Source organism: Camponotus floridanus, unplaced genomic scaffold, assembly GCF_003227725.1.
Source record: "Camponotus floridanus strain SB8 unplaced genomic scaffold, Cflo_v7.5 scaffold2, whole genome shotgun sequence".
NCBI lineage: Eukaryota > Metazoa > Arthropoda > Insecta > Hymenoptera > Formicidae > Camponotus > Camponotus floridanus.
This window is the reverse complement of record NW_020229325.1, coordinates 5,696,830-5,710,147: the sequence shown is the minus strand read 5'-3', so window position 1 is coordinate 5,710,147 and position 13,318 is coordinate 5,696,830. Positions and strand designations below refer to the sequence as shown.

Below are 13,318 nucleotides of genomic sequence, written 5' to 3'. Positions count from 1 at the left end.
TATATATATATATATATATATATATATATACATTTAAGAACCATTTTAATTTAGTCTTTTATTGTTCTACATATTACAAAAAATTGTTAATTTCTATTAATTAAATTTCAGTGTGATTTCTTTAATAGGTGTGGAATGCGTGTTCGGACGCTATAATAACATACAACAAGCATCACTTATCTGAAAAATTTGCATAGCTGAAAACGATTTGGTATTACAGTCAACATGCAATCATCAACATGCAACTTTCTCGGAAAGAGAATATGACTGTAATTTATGAATCTAAGATCACCGATGTAAAACTCCCCAAGACATCAACCGAATTCACTTGTACAGAGATGGAATCAGGAAAACGGTACACAGCTGGATTATTGGTAAATACAGAATAAAAAAATAACTTTAAATTTTATATAATTTATGATAAAATACATATATCTATATAAATCATATTGGAAATGACATGATTCGTTAAATCCATAATTGTTTTTGGATTGCCACAAATTACGTCGTTAAAATTTACATCTGAAGACATTTATTTTCGATGTGTTAGTTGCTTGCGTATATCACAGCTTTGCGTTCTATCTTGAATTTTAGATCCTGTTTCGATAGACCATCCGAGTCTCGGTTTCGCTTTTTTAAAGCAATTCAAATGTTCGACAATATAGAATATTTGGCAATGTTAATAATGTTATAAATGTATCGTCAAATCTGCTCTTGGACGATACTCTCTATCTTGTTCGTTAAGCTATCCAACTTGATACTGTCATGAAAATATTCCTTTAGCTAGTCCACGAATTCATCCGGTAGCTGTTGATTACTGTCATTGCTGTGCAACTTGCTGAGTCTTGCATGATTCGGTTTATTTGCGGTCTTCGTATGACAGAATGTTTTGGTATGGCGGAATGTTTCCGCGACGATGTGCTGCTGCAAAAAGTCGGTCGTGGCATATTTTGCTCGCCGGCCAGACAATACAACGAGTGAATGAGCTCTGGTGGTAGACGCTTTTCGCACGGATCATTCGGCCGAATATGGAAGACACAATGATTCGGCAACACTAATGTTTTCTCTCTGCACGCTTGTATTATTTTACACGCATGAATGTAATCAACCAACTTAGAGAACATATTTTCGAAATGACCTATTACCTCGACGTGATGCACCAATTGTTCGAGACTCGCGCGTGTACGTATATCCTGGATGTCCGACACAGCCAGACCAATCATTAGATTCATTAGTATCATTGTCACCAGGATAACGAAGCAAAGAAGCATAGCATGCGCGGTGCCAGGATACTTAAGATCGAAGAAAGCGTCCTCGAATTCCAACTCACCGGACATCATAATTATTACCTTAAGCATACTGATCACCGGATCCTCAAAGGACTTGTATTTGCCGTGCAGCACATTAAAGCTAAGAGAGAAGCCAATTATAAGACAAAAGTAGGCTGTGAGAAATTTGAAGAAATTGATGGACACTCGCTTAAACATTTGTACATAAAGGCCAAACATAGGAAAATAACCGATCACAATCATCAGCTCGATCCAGACCAGCAGAATGCCTACGGCAGCAATGTGTTGCCATGGTTCTGGCGAAATCAGTATGAGGCTGGATGCTACGATCACGCTCCACTGTAGCAGATTTTCCCAGCGTTTAATATAATAGCAAATACCACCATAGGTAATTTGAAAGACCTCTTTACTCGCGAGTATGCAAGTAAAACCTAATAATGGCCAGAAAAGAACACTGCTCAGTTGTTTATATGTCGAATATGTCGTGTAGACGAAGCTGGTAAAGAAAGCGACAAAGATTAAATGAAACAAAAAATTGAGCACGAAAAACTTACGAATACGCTTCCATTTTAGATGGAGAAAACTTTCGCATAATGGATGCTTTATCAAGCGACCTTGATCGACCTCCACAAGACAGAGCATCAGGTCCGTTTCGCTGCGACCGTCCAATGGAACCAATGGTCGAAAATCTATTCGCAATTTATAGTTCCTATCGCTAAGTTCGTCTAATGAGACTGCTTGATCGAGACAAGTCTTAAATTGCGATAACACCTTCGGAGTACGGCGTACGATGAAGCTAAGAGCGGTGTCGCCGTCTTTGGTACGCGCTGTTACGTCGCCACCTTTTGACAACAACATCATCACCATACGCGAGCTCTCGGTCATGGCCGCAATGTGCATCGGCGTGTAACCTAATTTGTCCGCCTTGTTAACTAATGCGCCTGCCTTTTTAACAAAAAAATAATTTTATTAATTCTATCGTTAGTATAAAAACCATTGTTTAAATTTAATTATTACATAAATAGAATTACTTAACGTAATTTATTAGAAAAAATTTATTTGTAACGTGAAACAATTAACTTCTTTTATTATTTTAATTTAAAAAAAGGACGTATTCTATTCACTGAGTTAAAGGAATTTTAATTTACAAACTTTTATTAAAATCTTGACCACTGCGCTGCTGTTCCGGGCACTTGAAACCGCAGCATGTAGAGGAGTGCGTCCTTCATTATCCTCTGCATTCACCTTTGCATCAGCGCTAATCAGCATGTCTATCGTCTTTACAGATTGGGCGACCGTTGCCAAGTGCATCGCCGTTTGACCACTCGAGTTTTTTGTCTCAGTTTTCGAGCCAGCTTTCAACAGTAATCTAGTGCATTTCGCGTTACCATTTTCCGCCGCCAAGTGTAGAGGCGTCGATTTCGTGATTTCTGTTTCCATTGTCACATCCGCTCTGTGATCCAATAGTAATTTGATGCAGTGAACATTGCCCAAACTAGCCGCCACATGCAAAGGCATCCTTCTATAAAACTGTCAACGAATCATAAATTAATTCATTGAAGATATCTCAGAATCTAAAAGAAATGCACTACCCTCCATAAGTTTGGAAACACTTTATAAAAGTATACAATATAAAGAAAATAACTTTAATTTCTTTGATATTTGCAGGATGCTATATCCTTCTTCTTGTAAAATAATAATATTCGCAATTCATATGGAATCTGACACGTCAGGACTATTTTTAACGATTGTAGTAATTTTTGTTATTTTTACAGAAACTAAAATCAAACTATACTCAAATGAGTTCTTATCACTCTGATGTATGTTTCTAATGCGCCCAAACATTACGGACATACCACTACAGTATCTGATATGCCGTAGTACGACTATTTGGCAGAACAAATCAACGCGCGAAATTTAACTCCGAGCAGTTCGGTGCTGTGTTATAATTATTCAACATATTTTCGGCATAAACAGGCATGACACTATTATTTAAACGTCTTACAATATATTCATATGAAAAATCTGCACGGATTGCTGCCATGCGATTGTTTATGTAAAATGCAAGGTGTTTCCAAACTTGTGGAGGGTAGTTTACGTTACTTTGGTGAGAAAGTAATTGTTTCTGCATAATTCGATGTATCAGATAATTAGTAGTTCGCCATTTTAATTTTAGACTAACAGCGATTTTTGGTTTATAATATTACTTCCCTACTAAATTTATGTTTAAATTGTGGTTGTGATGAAGAAGCACCTGGGGATTATTAGGAGAAGCACCTGCTTGCAGTAGAGCTTCGACGCAATTCACAGCATTGTTCAGCACGGCGTAGTAAAGTGGACTTCTTCCAGCATTCACATTTGCACCTGACTTGATCAAGCATGTAACAGTAGCAACGCAACCAGCTGCGGCAGCGCAATGCAACGGGGTGTATTTTTTCTCGAAATCCCACTTACGTGGATCAGCACCATGTTTCAATAGCTCTTTTACGATCTTCGTGGACATGGTACACGCTGCCAGATGTAGCGGTGTCCTGGAGATAGTGTAAATATATAATTGTAAATGTATAATTTTTATCAATGATTTATTATAATTACAGGCTTAATTGACTAATCAATCAAGGTATCTGATAATCTACTGCTAGCTAGTATAAACAGCTTCTATCATAATAGATGAATTATTGTTTTTAGAAGTTCAGCTTCAATTTTTTGATGATAAAATGTAGGCTTTTATATATTATAAATAATATAAACCTTCCATCATTGTCCCTCGTTGAAACTGGCACTCCTTTTTCTAACAAAGCCTTAACTATTTCTACATGACCCAGCCAGCTAGAAATCAGTAGACACGTGTTGGGCCATTTTGCAAGTAACTGTCCCCGAATCGTAATATTTGCTGCTCTATTTTCGTCAACCACTGTAGTCTTTTGTTTAATTCTGTATGTCAAGTTTTAAATTAATTATACTAGATAGTTAATTAACATATAATATGCTAAATTATGAAATCTAAAAAGATTAAATTTTATAATTAAAAATTGTATTATTTTACTTATATAAAGGATCTTAATATATGTAAAACAAATTAGTTAAATGAAATAAAATGATCAACGTAGAAATAGAATGATTTTTAACATCAGAAACAATTTTTATCAACAGAAATATATAACATCAAATAGAAATATACACACAATAAATAAATTATAAGAAGCATGACAAATTCTATTTAAAATTCTATTCTTCTACTTTTATCTATCTATTTATTTATTTTTATTCATTTTATCTTAATGCAACACGCATAAATTAGAAACGCTAATATCATTCCGTACTCATCTGTGGGCAAGGATGTGCTATGCTTGCGATCCTCACTTTTGTTGATAGTCACAGATTGAAATTCTTCCAGAACCTTTTGTAGAGCATCGCCATGAAGAGTAGGAATCACACATAAAGCTGTCTCACCTTCCGGAAGTTTCGATAATGCTACTTCGATCTCCTCCTTGCTCCAAGGTTGTTTCTGCGTCTCGTTTCTCGATTCGTCTTGTGATGCGTGACATATGATAGATTCCAAGCTGCCCTCGGAGTTGCTATATGCGCTCCCGCTCATCCAAATATTCCCATATATTATATTTAGAAATATTCCCATATTTCTAAATATAATCTACATGAAGATATAAAGAAATCGAAAAACCATTGATGATTGTTTTTTTCACTGACTTTTTTCATAACGTTGGATCTCTTGTTTTTGATAGTCTGTTTCCCCTGCGTTATTCCTCGTAGAAGTGACTTCTCAAAGGAGTGACTGTCGGAACAGAACTGCCGAAGAACTTCTCGAAGTTCTTACTGAAACTTTACAAAGTTATTTTTCTGTGGACTCGCATTATTATTAAGATACTCGGATCAAATAAATTGACATACATCACGGTCACATTGCAAGTTAATTTAGAAATTGATTTTGAGAAGTGACGTTCACAATTAATCGGCATTTGATTTCATACGCAACTCGAATGATGAGTGGCGACAAACTGCTTATGTTTGATTTAGATGCATTTCGTAGTAAAGTCTTGTACTTATTATTTCAATTATTATTGATCATAATAATTGAATATTTGATATAAAGTTTTATATAATGTAAAAATACATGAACCTTTGAAAAATTCAATAGTTCTCTACAACAATTCTCTATATCTGTTAATTTATATATAATTTATTTTTATGTTGGCTGTAAAAAATTTCATCAATTTTTTATTAAAACATTTCGAGTTATTAGTTTTCTAAAAAGCGAAAAACTATCAAATGCAAAGGATTAAATCAGCTCGACGCTATCAATCTACTAACAATGTTGATTCCGCGATTAACGCGCAATATACTGCTTCACAACAGGCAACGACGAAAATAGAAAAGAAGAAAATCTTCGAATACTTTTCCTATGGAATCCTTGCTTGGAACGATTATCAAGCGATGCGGTAGCGTCGTGACGCCAAGTACATAAGAAACAAGTCCAAGCATTGAGTTCCAAGCATTGAGTTGAGAGTCACTGCTCTCGACGCGGCGCTACCAAGTACCTTATTCGGAATTTCGCGTCAAGTAAATTTTCGGTTTAAGATATTTAATAAACTAAAGCCGTAATCAAAAATTTAACGATACTTTTATTATAAAATGTGAATATATGCTTTCGATTGCGACCTGTTTGAACAAAATCGGTGCAGTCAATCCTGAGAAACGATGATCGAATATCAGAATTGTGACATTTTTCGTTTTCCTTCATTTCCAGAGACTCACGTACATATGCTCGCACGCACACACGCAAAGCGAATTTGTCCCTCAAGCGGCGTTCACATCGCTGCGTATACGATTATTGCTTTGATATGTATGTACAATGCTTTAAGTGACAAAATCATATGTGTGCATGTGCGCACATACGTGTGATTAAAGTATAGTGCGGAATAGTGTAATATGTATGTGTACGTACGTATGAAAGATAAATTTATTAAAGTATAGTGCGGAATAGTGTAATATGTATGTGTACGTACGTATGAAATGTAAATTTATTAAAGTATAGTGCGGAATAGTATAACAAGGAATAGAAGTGACACGTTAAGGTTACTTGTTTAAAAAGACAGAAGAGAAGTGACATATTAAAAGTTATTATCAAGCGGCGCAGTAGCGTTTATTAAATATCTTAATCGAAAGTTTACTTGACGCGAAATTCCGGATAAGGTACTTGGTAGCGCCACGTCGAGAGCAGTGACTCTCAACTCAATGCTTGGAACTCAATGTTTGGACTTGTTTTTTATGTACTTGGCGTCGCGATGCTACCGCGTCGCTTGATAAAAAATTGATGAAATTTTTTACAGTCAACATAAAAATAAATTATATATAAGTTAACAGATATAGAGAATTGTTGTAAAGAACTATTGTATTTTTTGAAGGTTCATGTATTTTTATATTTATACGAAACTTTATATCAGATCTATGTTCAAATATTTATATATTGATATTCATTATTAATGAAATAATAAATAAAAAAAAAAAAAAAAGTACAAGGCTTTACTAGGAAATATGCCTAAATCAAACACAAACAGTTATTGTCACTTCTCACTCGCCATTCATGTTGCTATATCAATTGAATCAATTGAATTTGTAGGAACACATTGTAGTCATATTGATGACTTCAATGTATGTCAATTGACTTGAATGGGGCTTATTGTCACTTCTCACTCGCCATTCATGTTGCTGTATCAATCAAATCAATTTGTAGGAACACGCAATATGACTTCAATGTACGTCAATTGATTTGAACGGAGCATCTTTATAAGAATGCGAGTCCACAGAAAAATCACATTGTGAAGTTTCAATAAGTACTTCGAGATGTTCTTCGACAGTTCTGCTCCGGCAGTCACTCCTTTGATACGAAGAATAACGCAGGAGATAAAGACTATCAAAGACAAGAGATCCAACGTTAAAAAAGTCAGTAAAAAAAACAATCATCGATGGTTTTTCGATTTCTTATGTCTTCATGTATATTATATTTAGAAACCATATGGGAATATTTGGATGAACGGGAGAGCATATAGCAACTCCGAGGACAGCTTGAAATCTATCGAACAAGAAGACGAGTCGACGACGCAGAAACAACCTTGGAGCAAGGAGGAGATCGAAGTAGCATTATCGAATCTTCCGGAAGGAAATAAAGTTTTATCTCTGATTCCTACTCTTCATGGCGATGCTCTACAAAAGGTTCTGGAAGAATTTCAATGTGTGACTCTCAACAAAAGTGATGAGGATCGCAAGCATAGCAGCATACCGTTGTCCACAGATAAGTACGATATTAGCGTTTCTAATTTATGCGTGTTGCATTAAGATAAAATGAATAAAAATAAATAAATAAATAGATAAAGGTAGAAGAATAGAATTTTAAATAGAATTTGTCATGCTTCTTATAATTTATTTATTGTGTGTATATTTCTATTTGATGTTATATATTTCTGTTGATAAAAATTATTTCTGATGTTAAAAATCATTCTATTTCTACGTTAATCATTTTATTTCATTTAATCTATTTTACATATATTAAGATCCTTTATATAAGTAAAATAATAAAATTTTTAATTAGTAAAATAATAAAATTTTTAATTTATTCTTTTAAAATTTTTAATTAGTAAAATAATAAAATTTTTAATTTAATCTTTTTAGATATTATAATTTATTTTAAAATTTAATCTTTTTATATTTTATAATTTAGCATATTATATGTTAATTAACTATCTAGTATATTTAATTTAAAACTTGACATACAGAATTAAACAAAAGACTACAGTGGTTGACGAAAATAGAGCAGCAAATATTACGATTCGGGGACAATTACTTGCAAAATGGCCCAACACGTGTCTACTGATTTCTAGCTGGCTGGGTCATGTAGAAATAGTTAAGACTTTGTTAGAAAAAGGCGTGTCAGTTTCTACGAGGGACAATGATGGAAGGTTTATATCATTTATAATATATAAAAGTCTAAATTTTATCATCAAAAAATTGAAGCTGAACTTCTGAAAACAATAATTCATCTATTATGATAGAAGCTGTTTATACTAGCTAGCAGTAGATTATCAAATATCTTGATTGATTAGTCAATTAAGCCTGTAATTATAATAAATCATTGATAAAAATTATACATTTACAATTATATATTTATACTATCTCCAGGACACCGCTACATCTGGCAGCGTGTACCATGTCCACGAAGATCGTGGAAGAGCTATTGAAACATGGTGCAGATCCATGTGAGTGGGATTTCAAGAAAAAATACACCCCATTGCATTGCGCTGCCGCAGCTGGTTGCGTTGCTACTGTTACATGCTTGATCAAGTCAGGCGCAAATGTGAATGCTAGAAGAAGTCCACTTTATTACGCCGTGCTGAACAATGCTGTTGATTGCGTCGAAGCTCTACTGCAAGCAGGTGCTTCTCCTAATAATCCACAGGTGATTCTTCATCACACAATTTAAACATAAATTTAGTTAACTAACATTAATATTATTTAAACATTAATTTAAAATTATTAATATTATTTAAACATAAATTTAGTTAAATAACATTAATATTATAAACCAAAAATCGCTGTTAGTCTAAAATTAAAATGGCAAACTACTAATTATCTGATACATGGAATTACGCAGAAACAATTACTTTCTTATCAAAGTAACATAAACTACCCTCCATAAGTTTGGAAACACCTTGCAGTTTACATAAACAATCGCATGGCAGCAATCCGTGCAGATTTTTCATATGAATATATTGTAAGACGTTTATATAATTAAGTAATAGTGTCGCTATTAAATAATAGTGTCATGCCTGTTTATGCCGAAAATATGTTTAATAATTATAACGCAGCACCAAATCGGAGTTAAATTTCGCGCGTTGATTTGTTCTGCCAAATAGTGCTACTACGGCATATCAGATACTGTAGTGGTATGCCCGTAATGTTTAAGCGCATTAGAAACATAGATCAGAGTGATAAGAACTCATTTGAGTATAGTTTGATTTTAGTTTCTGTAAAAATAACAAAAATTACTACAATCGTTAAAAATGGTCCCGAAGTATCAGATTCCATATGAATTGCGAGTCAAGATTATTATTTTATCCTTCCAAAAAAAACCTTACAAAGGTAAAAAAAATACGCCAAGTACATAAAAAATATTCCACCTTGCATGCAACAAAACGTTTAATAAAAAAATACCCTTATAATAAATAATTTATAAAAATTTTCCCTCAAAAAATATATATAATTTTCCTAAAAAAAATCAAAACTAAATAGGAAATCAATGATTAATTAGCCAAGTACATTGAAGCAATTGATAGGGATTTGTAATTTGAAATATTTGTCACAAATTCAATCTTGCATTTATATGTTAGATTCTCAATAAAATAAAAATGATTTTCAAAATAAGTTCCAAGTAAATTTGGAACTAAAAAAATTAAGATCAAAACAACTTACAAAAACTTGACGTGCTCGGGTCACATTATGATACATATAATTTACAAAGTTTGCGAATTATATACCTATAATTAATTTCAATTATAGAAATATTAATGAATTATAATATGACCCAAGAGCACGCCAAGTTTTTGTAAGTTGTTTTGGTCTTAATTTTTTTAGTTCCAAATTTACTTGGAACTTATTTTGAAAATCATTTTTATTTTGTCGAGAATCTAATGTATAAATGCAAGATTGTATTTGTGACAAATATTTCAAATTACAAATCCCTATCAATTACTTTAATATATTTGGCTAATTAATCATTGATTTTATATTTAGTTTTGATTTTTTTAAGGAAAATTATATATATTTTTTTAGGGAAAATTTTTATAAATTATTTATTATAATGATATTTTTTTATTAAACGTTTTGTTGCATACAAGGTGGAATATTTTTTATGTACTTAGCGTAGGTTTTTTTATTTTTGTAAGGTTTTTTTTGGACCGCGTCGTTTGACAAGAAGATGGATATAGCATCCAGCAAATATCAAAGAAATTAAAGTTATTTTCTTTATAATGTATACTTTTATAAAATGTTTCCAAACTTATGGAGGGTAGTGTATTTCTTTTGGATTCTGAGATATCTTCAATGAATTAATTTATGATTCGTTGACAGTTTTATAGAAGGATGCCTTTGCATGTGGCGGCTAGTTTGGGCAATGTCCACTGCATCAAATTACTATTGGATCACGGCGCGGATGTGAGAATCAAAATGAGAACCACGAAATCGACGCCTCTACACTTGGCGGCGGAAAATGGTAACGCCAAATGCACTAGCTTACTGTTGAAAGCTGGCTCGAAAACTGAGACAAAAAACTCGAGTGGTCAAACGGCGATGCACTTGGCAACGATCGCCAAATCTGTAGAGACGATAAAGGAGTTGATCAGATTTGGCGCAAAGGTAGACGAAGAAGATAATGAAGGACGCACTCCTCTACATGCTGCGGTTGCAAGTGCTCGGCAAAGCAGTGAACTGGTCAAGACTTTAATAAATGTTTGTAAATGAAAATTACTTTAACTCTGAATAGAATACCTTCTTTTAATTAAAATAATAAAAAAATTAACTTCACTTTTTATATAAATTTTTTTAATAAATCACGTTAAGTAATTCCATTTATGTGATAAAAAAATTAAATAATTTTTTTTTATTCTAACGATAGAATTAATAAAATTATTTTTTTGTTAAAAAGGCAGGCGCATCAGTTAACAAGGCGGACAAATTCGGTTACACGCCACTGCACATCGCTGCTTTGAACGAGAGCTCGCGTACAGTGATGATGTTGTTGTCAAAAGGTGGCGACGTAACAGCGCGTACCAAAGACGGCATCACCGCTCTTAGCTTCATCGTACGCCGTACTCCGGAGGTGTTATCGCAACTTCCGACGCGTCTCGATCAATCAGTTTCATTACACTATCACGAACTTGGCGATATGGACTGTGAACTGCGAGTTGATTTTCGACCATTGATTCCATTGGGCGGTCGCAACGAAACGGATCTGATGCTCTGTCTGGTGGAGGTCGGTGTAGCTCACATGTTGAAGCACCCATTGTGCCAGAGTTTTCTCTATCTAAAATGGAAGCGTGTTCGCAAGTTTTTCCTGCTCAATTTCCTGTTCCATTTTATCTTCTTCGTTTTTTTCGTCAACTTCATCTGCGCGGCATATTTATGGCACAATGAACAGCTGAGCAATGTCCTCTTCTGGCCAGTATTAGGTTTTACCTGCATACTCGCGAGTAAAGAGCTTTTCCAAATTACTGTTTATGGTATTTACCATTATACTAAACGCTGGGGAAACTGGTTACAATGGAGCGTGATCGTGACATATAGCATCATCTTGATTTCTCCAGCGCGTCCATGGCAACATCACGTTGCTGCCATAGGTATTCTGTTGGCCTGGATCGAGCTGATAATTGTAATCGGTTATTTTCCCATGTTTGGCCTCTATATACAAATGCTTACGCGAGTGTCCATCAATTTCTTTAAATTATTTACAGCCTACGTTGTTCTCATAATCGGCTTCGCTTTTGGTTTTAATATGCTACACAACAATTACCAATCCTTTACTAATCCGCTGATTAGTATACTTAAGATGATTATTATGATGTCCGGTGAGCTGGAATTCGAAGACATCTGTCTTCTCTTTGATAAAGATCTTAAGTATCCTGGCTCGATGTATTTCATATTTTTTTGCTTCCTTCTCCTAGTGACAATTATACTAATGAATCTAATGATTGGTCTGGCTGTGTCGGATATCCAGGAGTTACGTAAACGCGCGAATCTCGAACGACTGGTGCATCACGTCGAGGTAATAGCTCATTTCGAAAATATGCTGTTCTCTAAGTTGTTTGATTACACTCATGCGTGTAAAATAATACAAGCGTGCAGAAAGAATACACTACTGTTATATTCATCGAATGATTGTGCCCTCTATATTCGGCCGAATGATCCACGCGAAAAGCATCTGCCACGAGAGCTCATTCAGTCGTTGTATCGTCTGGCCGGTGAGCAGAAAATGCGAGACGAGCGACTTCCTGCACATCATCATTCAAAAACATTATACCGCAAATATATCGAATCATGCGAGACTCAGCAGGACATACAGCAATGACAGTGACCAACAGCATCTGAACGAAATCATGGCCGAGCTAAAGAAATGCTCCCGTGACATCAGCATCACGTTATATAGCTTGACGTACAAGATAGAGAGTATAGTCCGAGATGCAAATTTGACGAAGCATTTATAACATTATTAACATTGCCTAATATTCTATATCGAACATTTGAATTGTTTTGAAAAAGCGAAACCGAGACTCGAATGGTCTACCAAAGCAGAATTTAAAATTCTCTGTAGGAACGCAAAAATGTGACATCCCCAAGCAACTAGCAAATCGAAAATAATTATAAATGTTTTCAAATGTAAATTTTAACAATCTAAATAATTACAAACGTTTTCAGATGCAAATTTTAACGACTTAATTCGTGACAATACAATTGTGGATTTAATGAACCATGTCATTTTCAAAATGATTTATATAGATATATGTGTGTTTATCAAACAAATTATATAAAATTTAGAGTTATTTTTTTATTCTGTACTTACCAGTGTAAGCGCCTAAGAATTTCAAATAAATTTAAGTTAGCCGGTACTAGCAAAAATAAATACTTATATATATTTATATATACATATACATGCGTATCTTAAGGAATACGTGCCTCACGCTATCCCTATGATAGCTCAGCACCACCTGTCGCGATAACCGAAAATTGGATTTCGATGATCGAGCAATTAGCGAAAGATTGTCTAACACTGCGTATCGTTACGAATTAGCGAAGAATCGTCTAACACTGCGCATTGATACGATTTTGGCGAAGGACTGCCGAGAGTGTCGTAGAACGTTCGTGAAGGATTGTCGAATGTATCGAGTTCATTTGTGTAATTTTATAGTTCGATAAATATGCTGTCGATCTTTGTATTAATAAATCAAACTATTAGTGAAAAAGTT

At 34.1% G+C, this 13,318-nt stretch overlaps 2 protein-coding genes across 2 annotated transcripts; one reads left to right on the top strand and one right to left on the bottom strand.

The window, feature by feature from the left end:
• Window positions 1–445: 445 nt before the first annotated feature.
• Window positions 446–5,082, bottom strand: LOC105256375 (transient receptor potential channel pyrexia). Its single transcript, XM_025408163.1, has 5 exons — window positions 4,613–5,082; window positions 4,041–4,223; window positions 3,544–3,820; window positions 2,442–2,819; window positions 446–2,234 (listed from the first exon to the last, which is right to left on the bottom strand). Exons 1-5 carry the CDS (start codon window positions 4,924–4,926, stop codon window positions 780–782), a joined length of 2,607 nt encoding a protein of 868 aa, XP_025263948.1. The 5' UTR covers window positions 4,927–5,082; the 3' UTR covers window positions 446–779.
• A 2,029-nt stretch (window positions 5,083–7,111) lies between these two features.
• Window positions 7,112–13,318, top strand: LOC105256376 (transient receptor potential channel pyrexia). The gene is given in 7 exon segments (XM_011266220.3): window positions 7,112–7,250; window positions 7,317–7,603; window positions 8,081–8,263; window positions 8,484–8,760; window positions 10,431–10,808; window positions 11,005–12,363; window positions 12,365–13,318. Coding segments are annotated over 7 exon segments (2,778 nt in total). The 5' UTR covers window positions 7,112–7,151; the 3' UTR covers window positions 12,560–13,318.

Bases quoted from the DNA above. Each gene is read 5' to 3' on its own strand.
- LOC105256375 (XM_025408163.1), bottom strand. From the start codon at position 4,926: ATGGGAATATTTCTAAATATAATATATGGGAATATTTGGATGAGCGGG. The intron at 2,820-3,543 runs GTGCTTCTTCAT...ATTCGTTGACAG, and splicing joins CTTCTCCTAATAATCCCCAG to TTTTATAGAAGGATGCCTTT. The intron at 2,235-2,441 runs GTTTGTAAATTA...TTTGTTAAAAAG, and splicing joins TGGTCAAGATTTTAATAAAA to GCAGGCGCATTAGTTAACAA.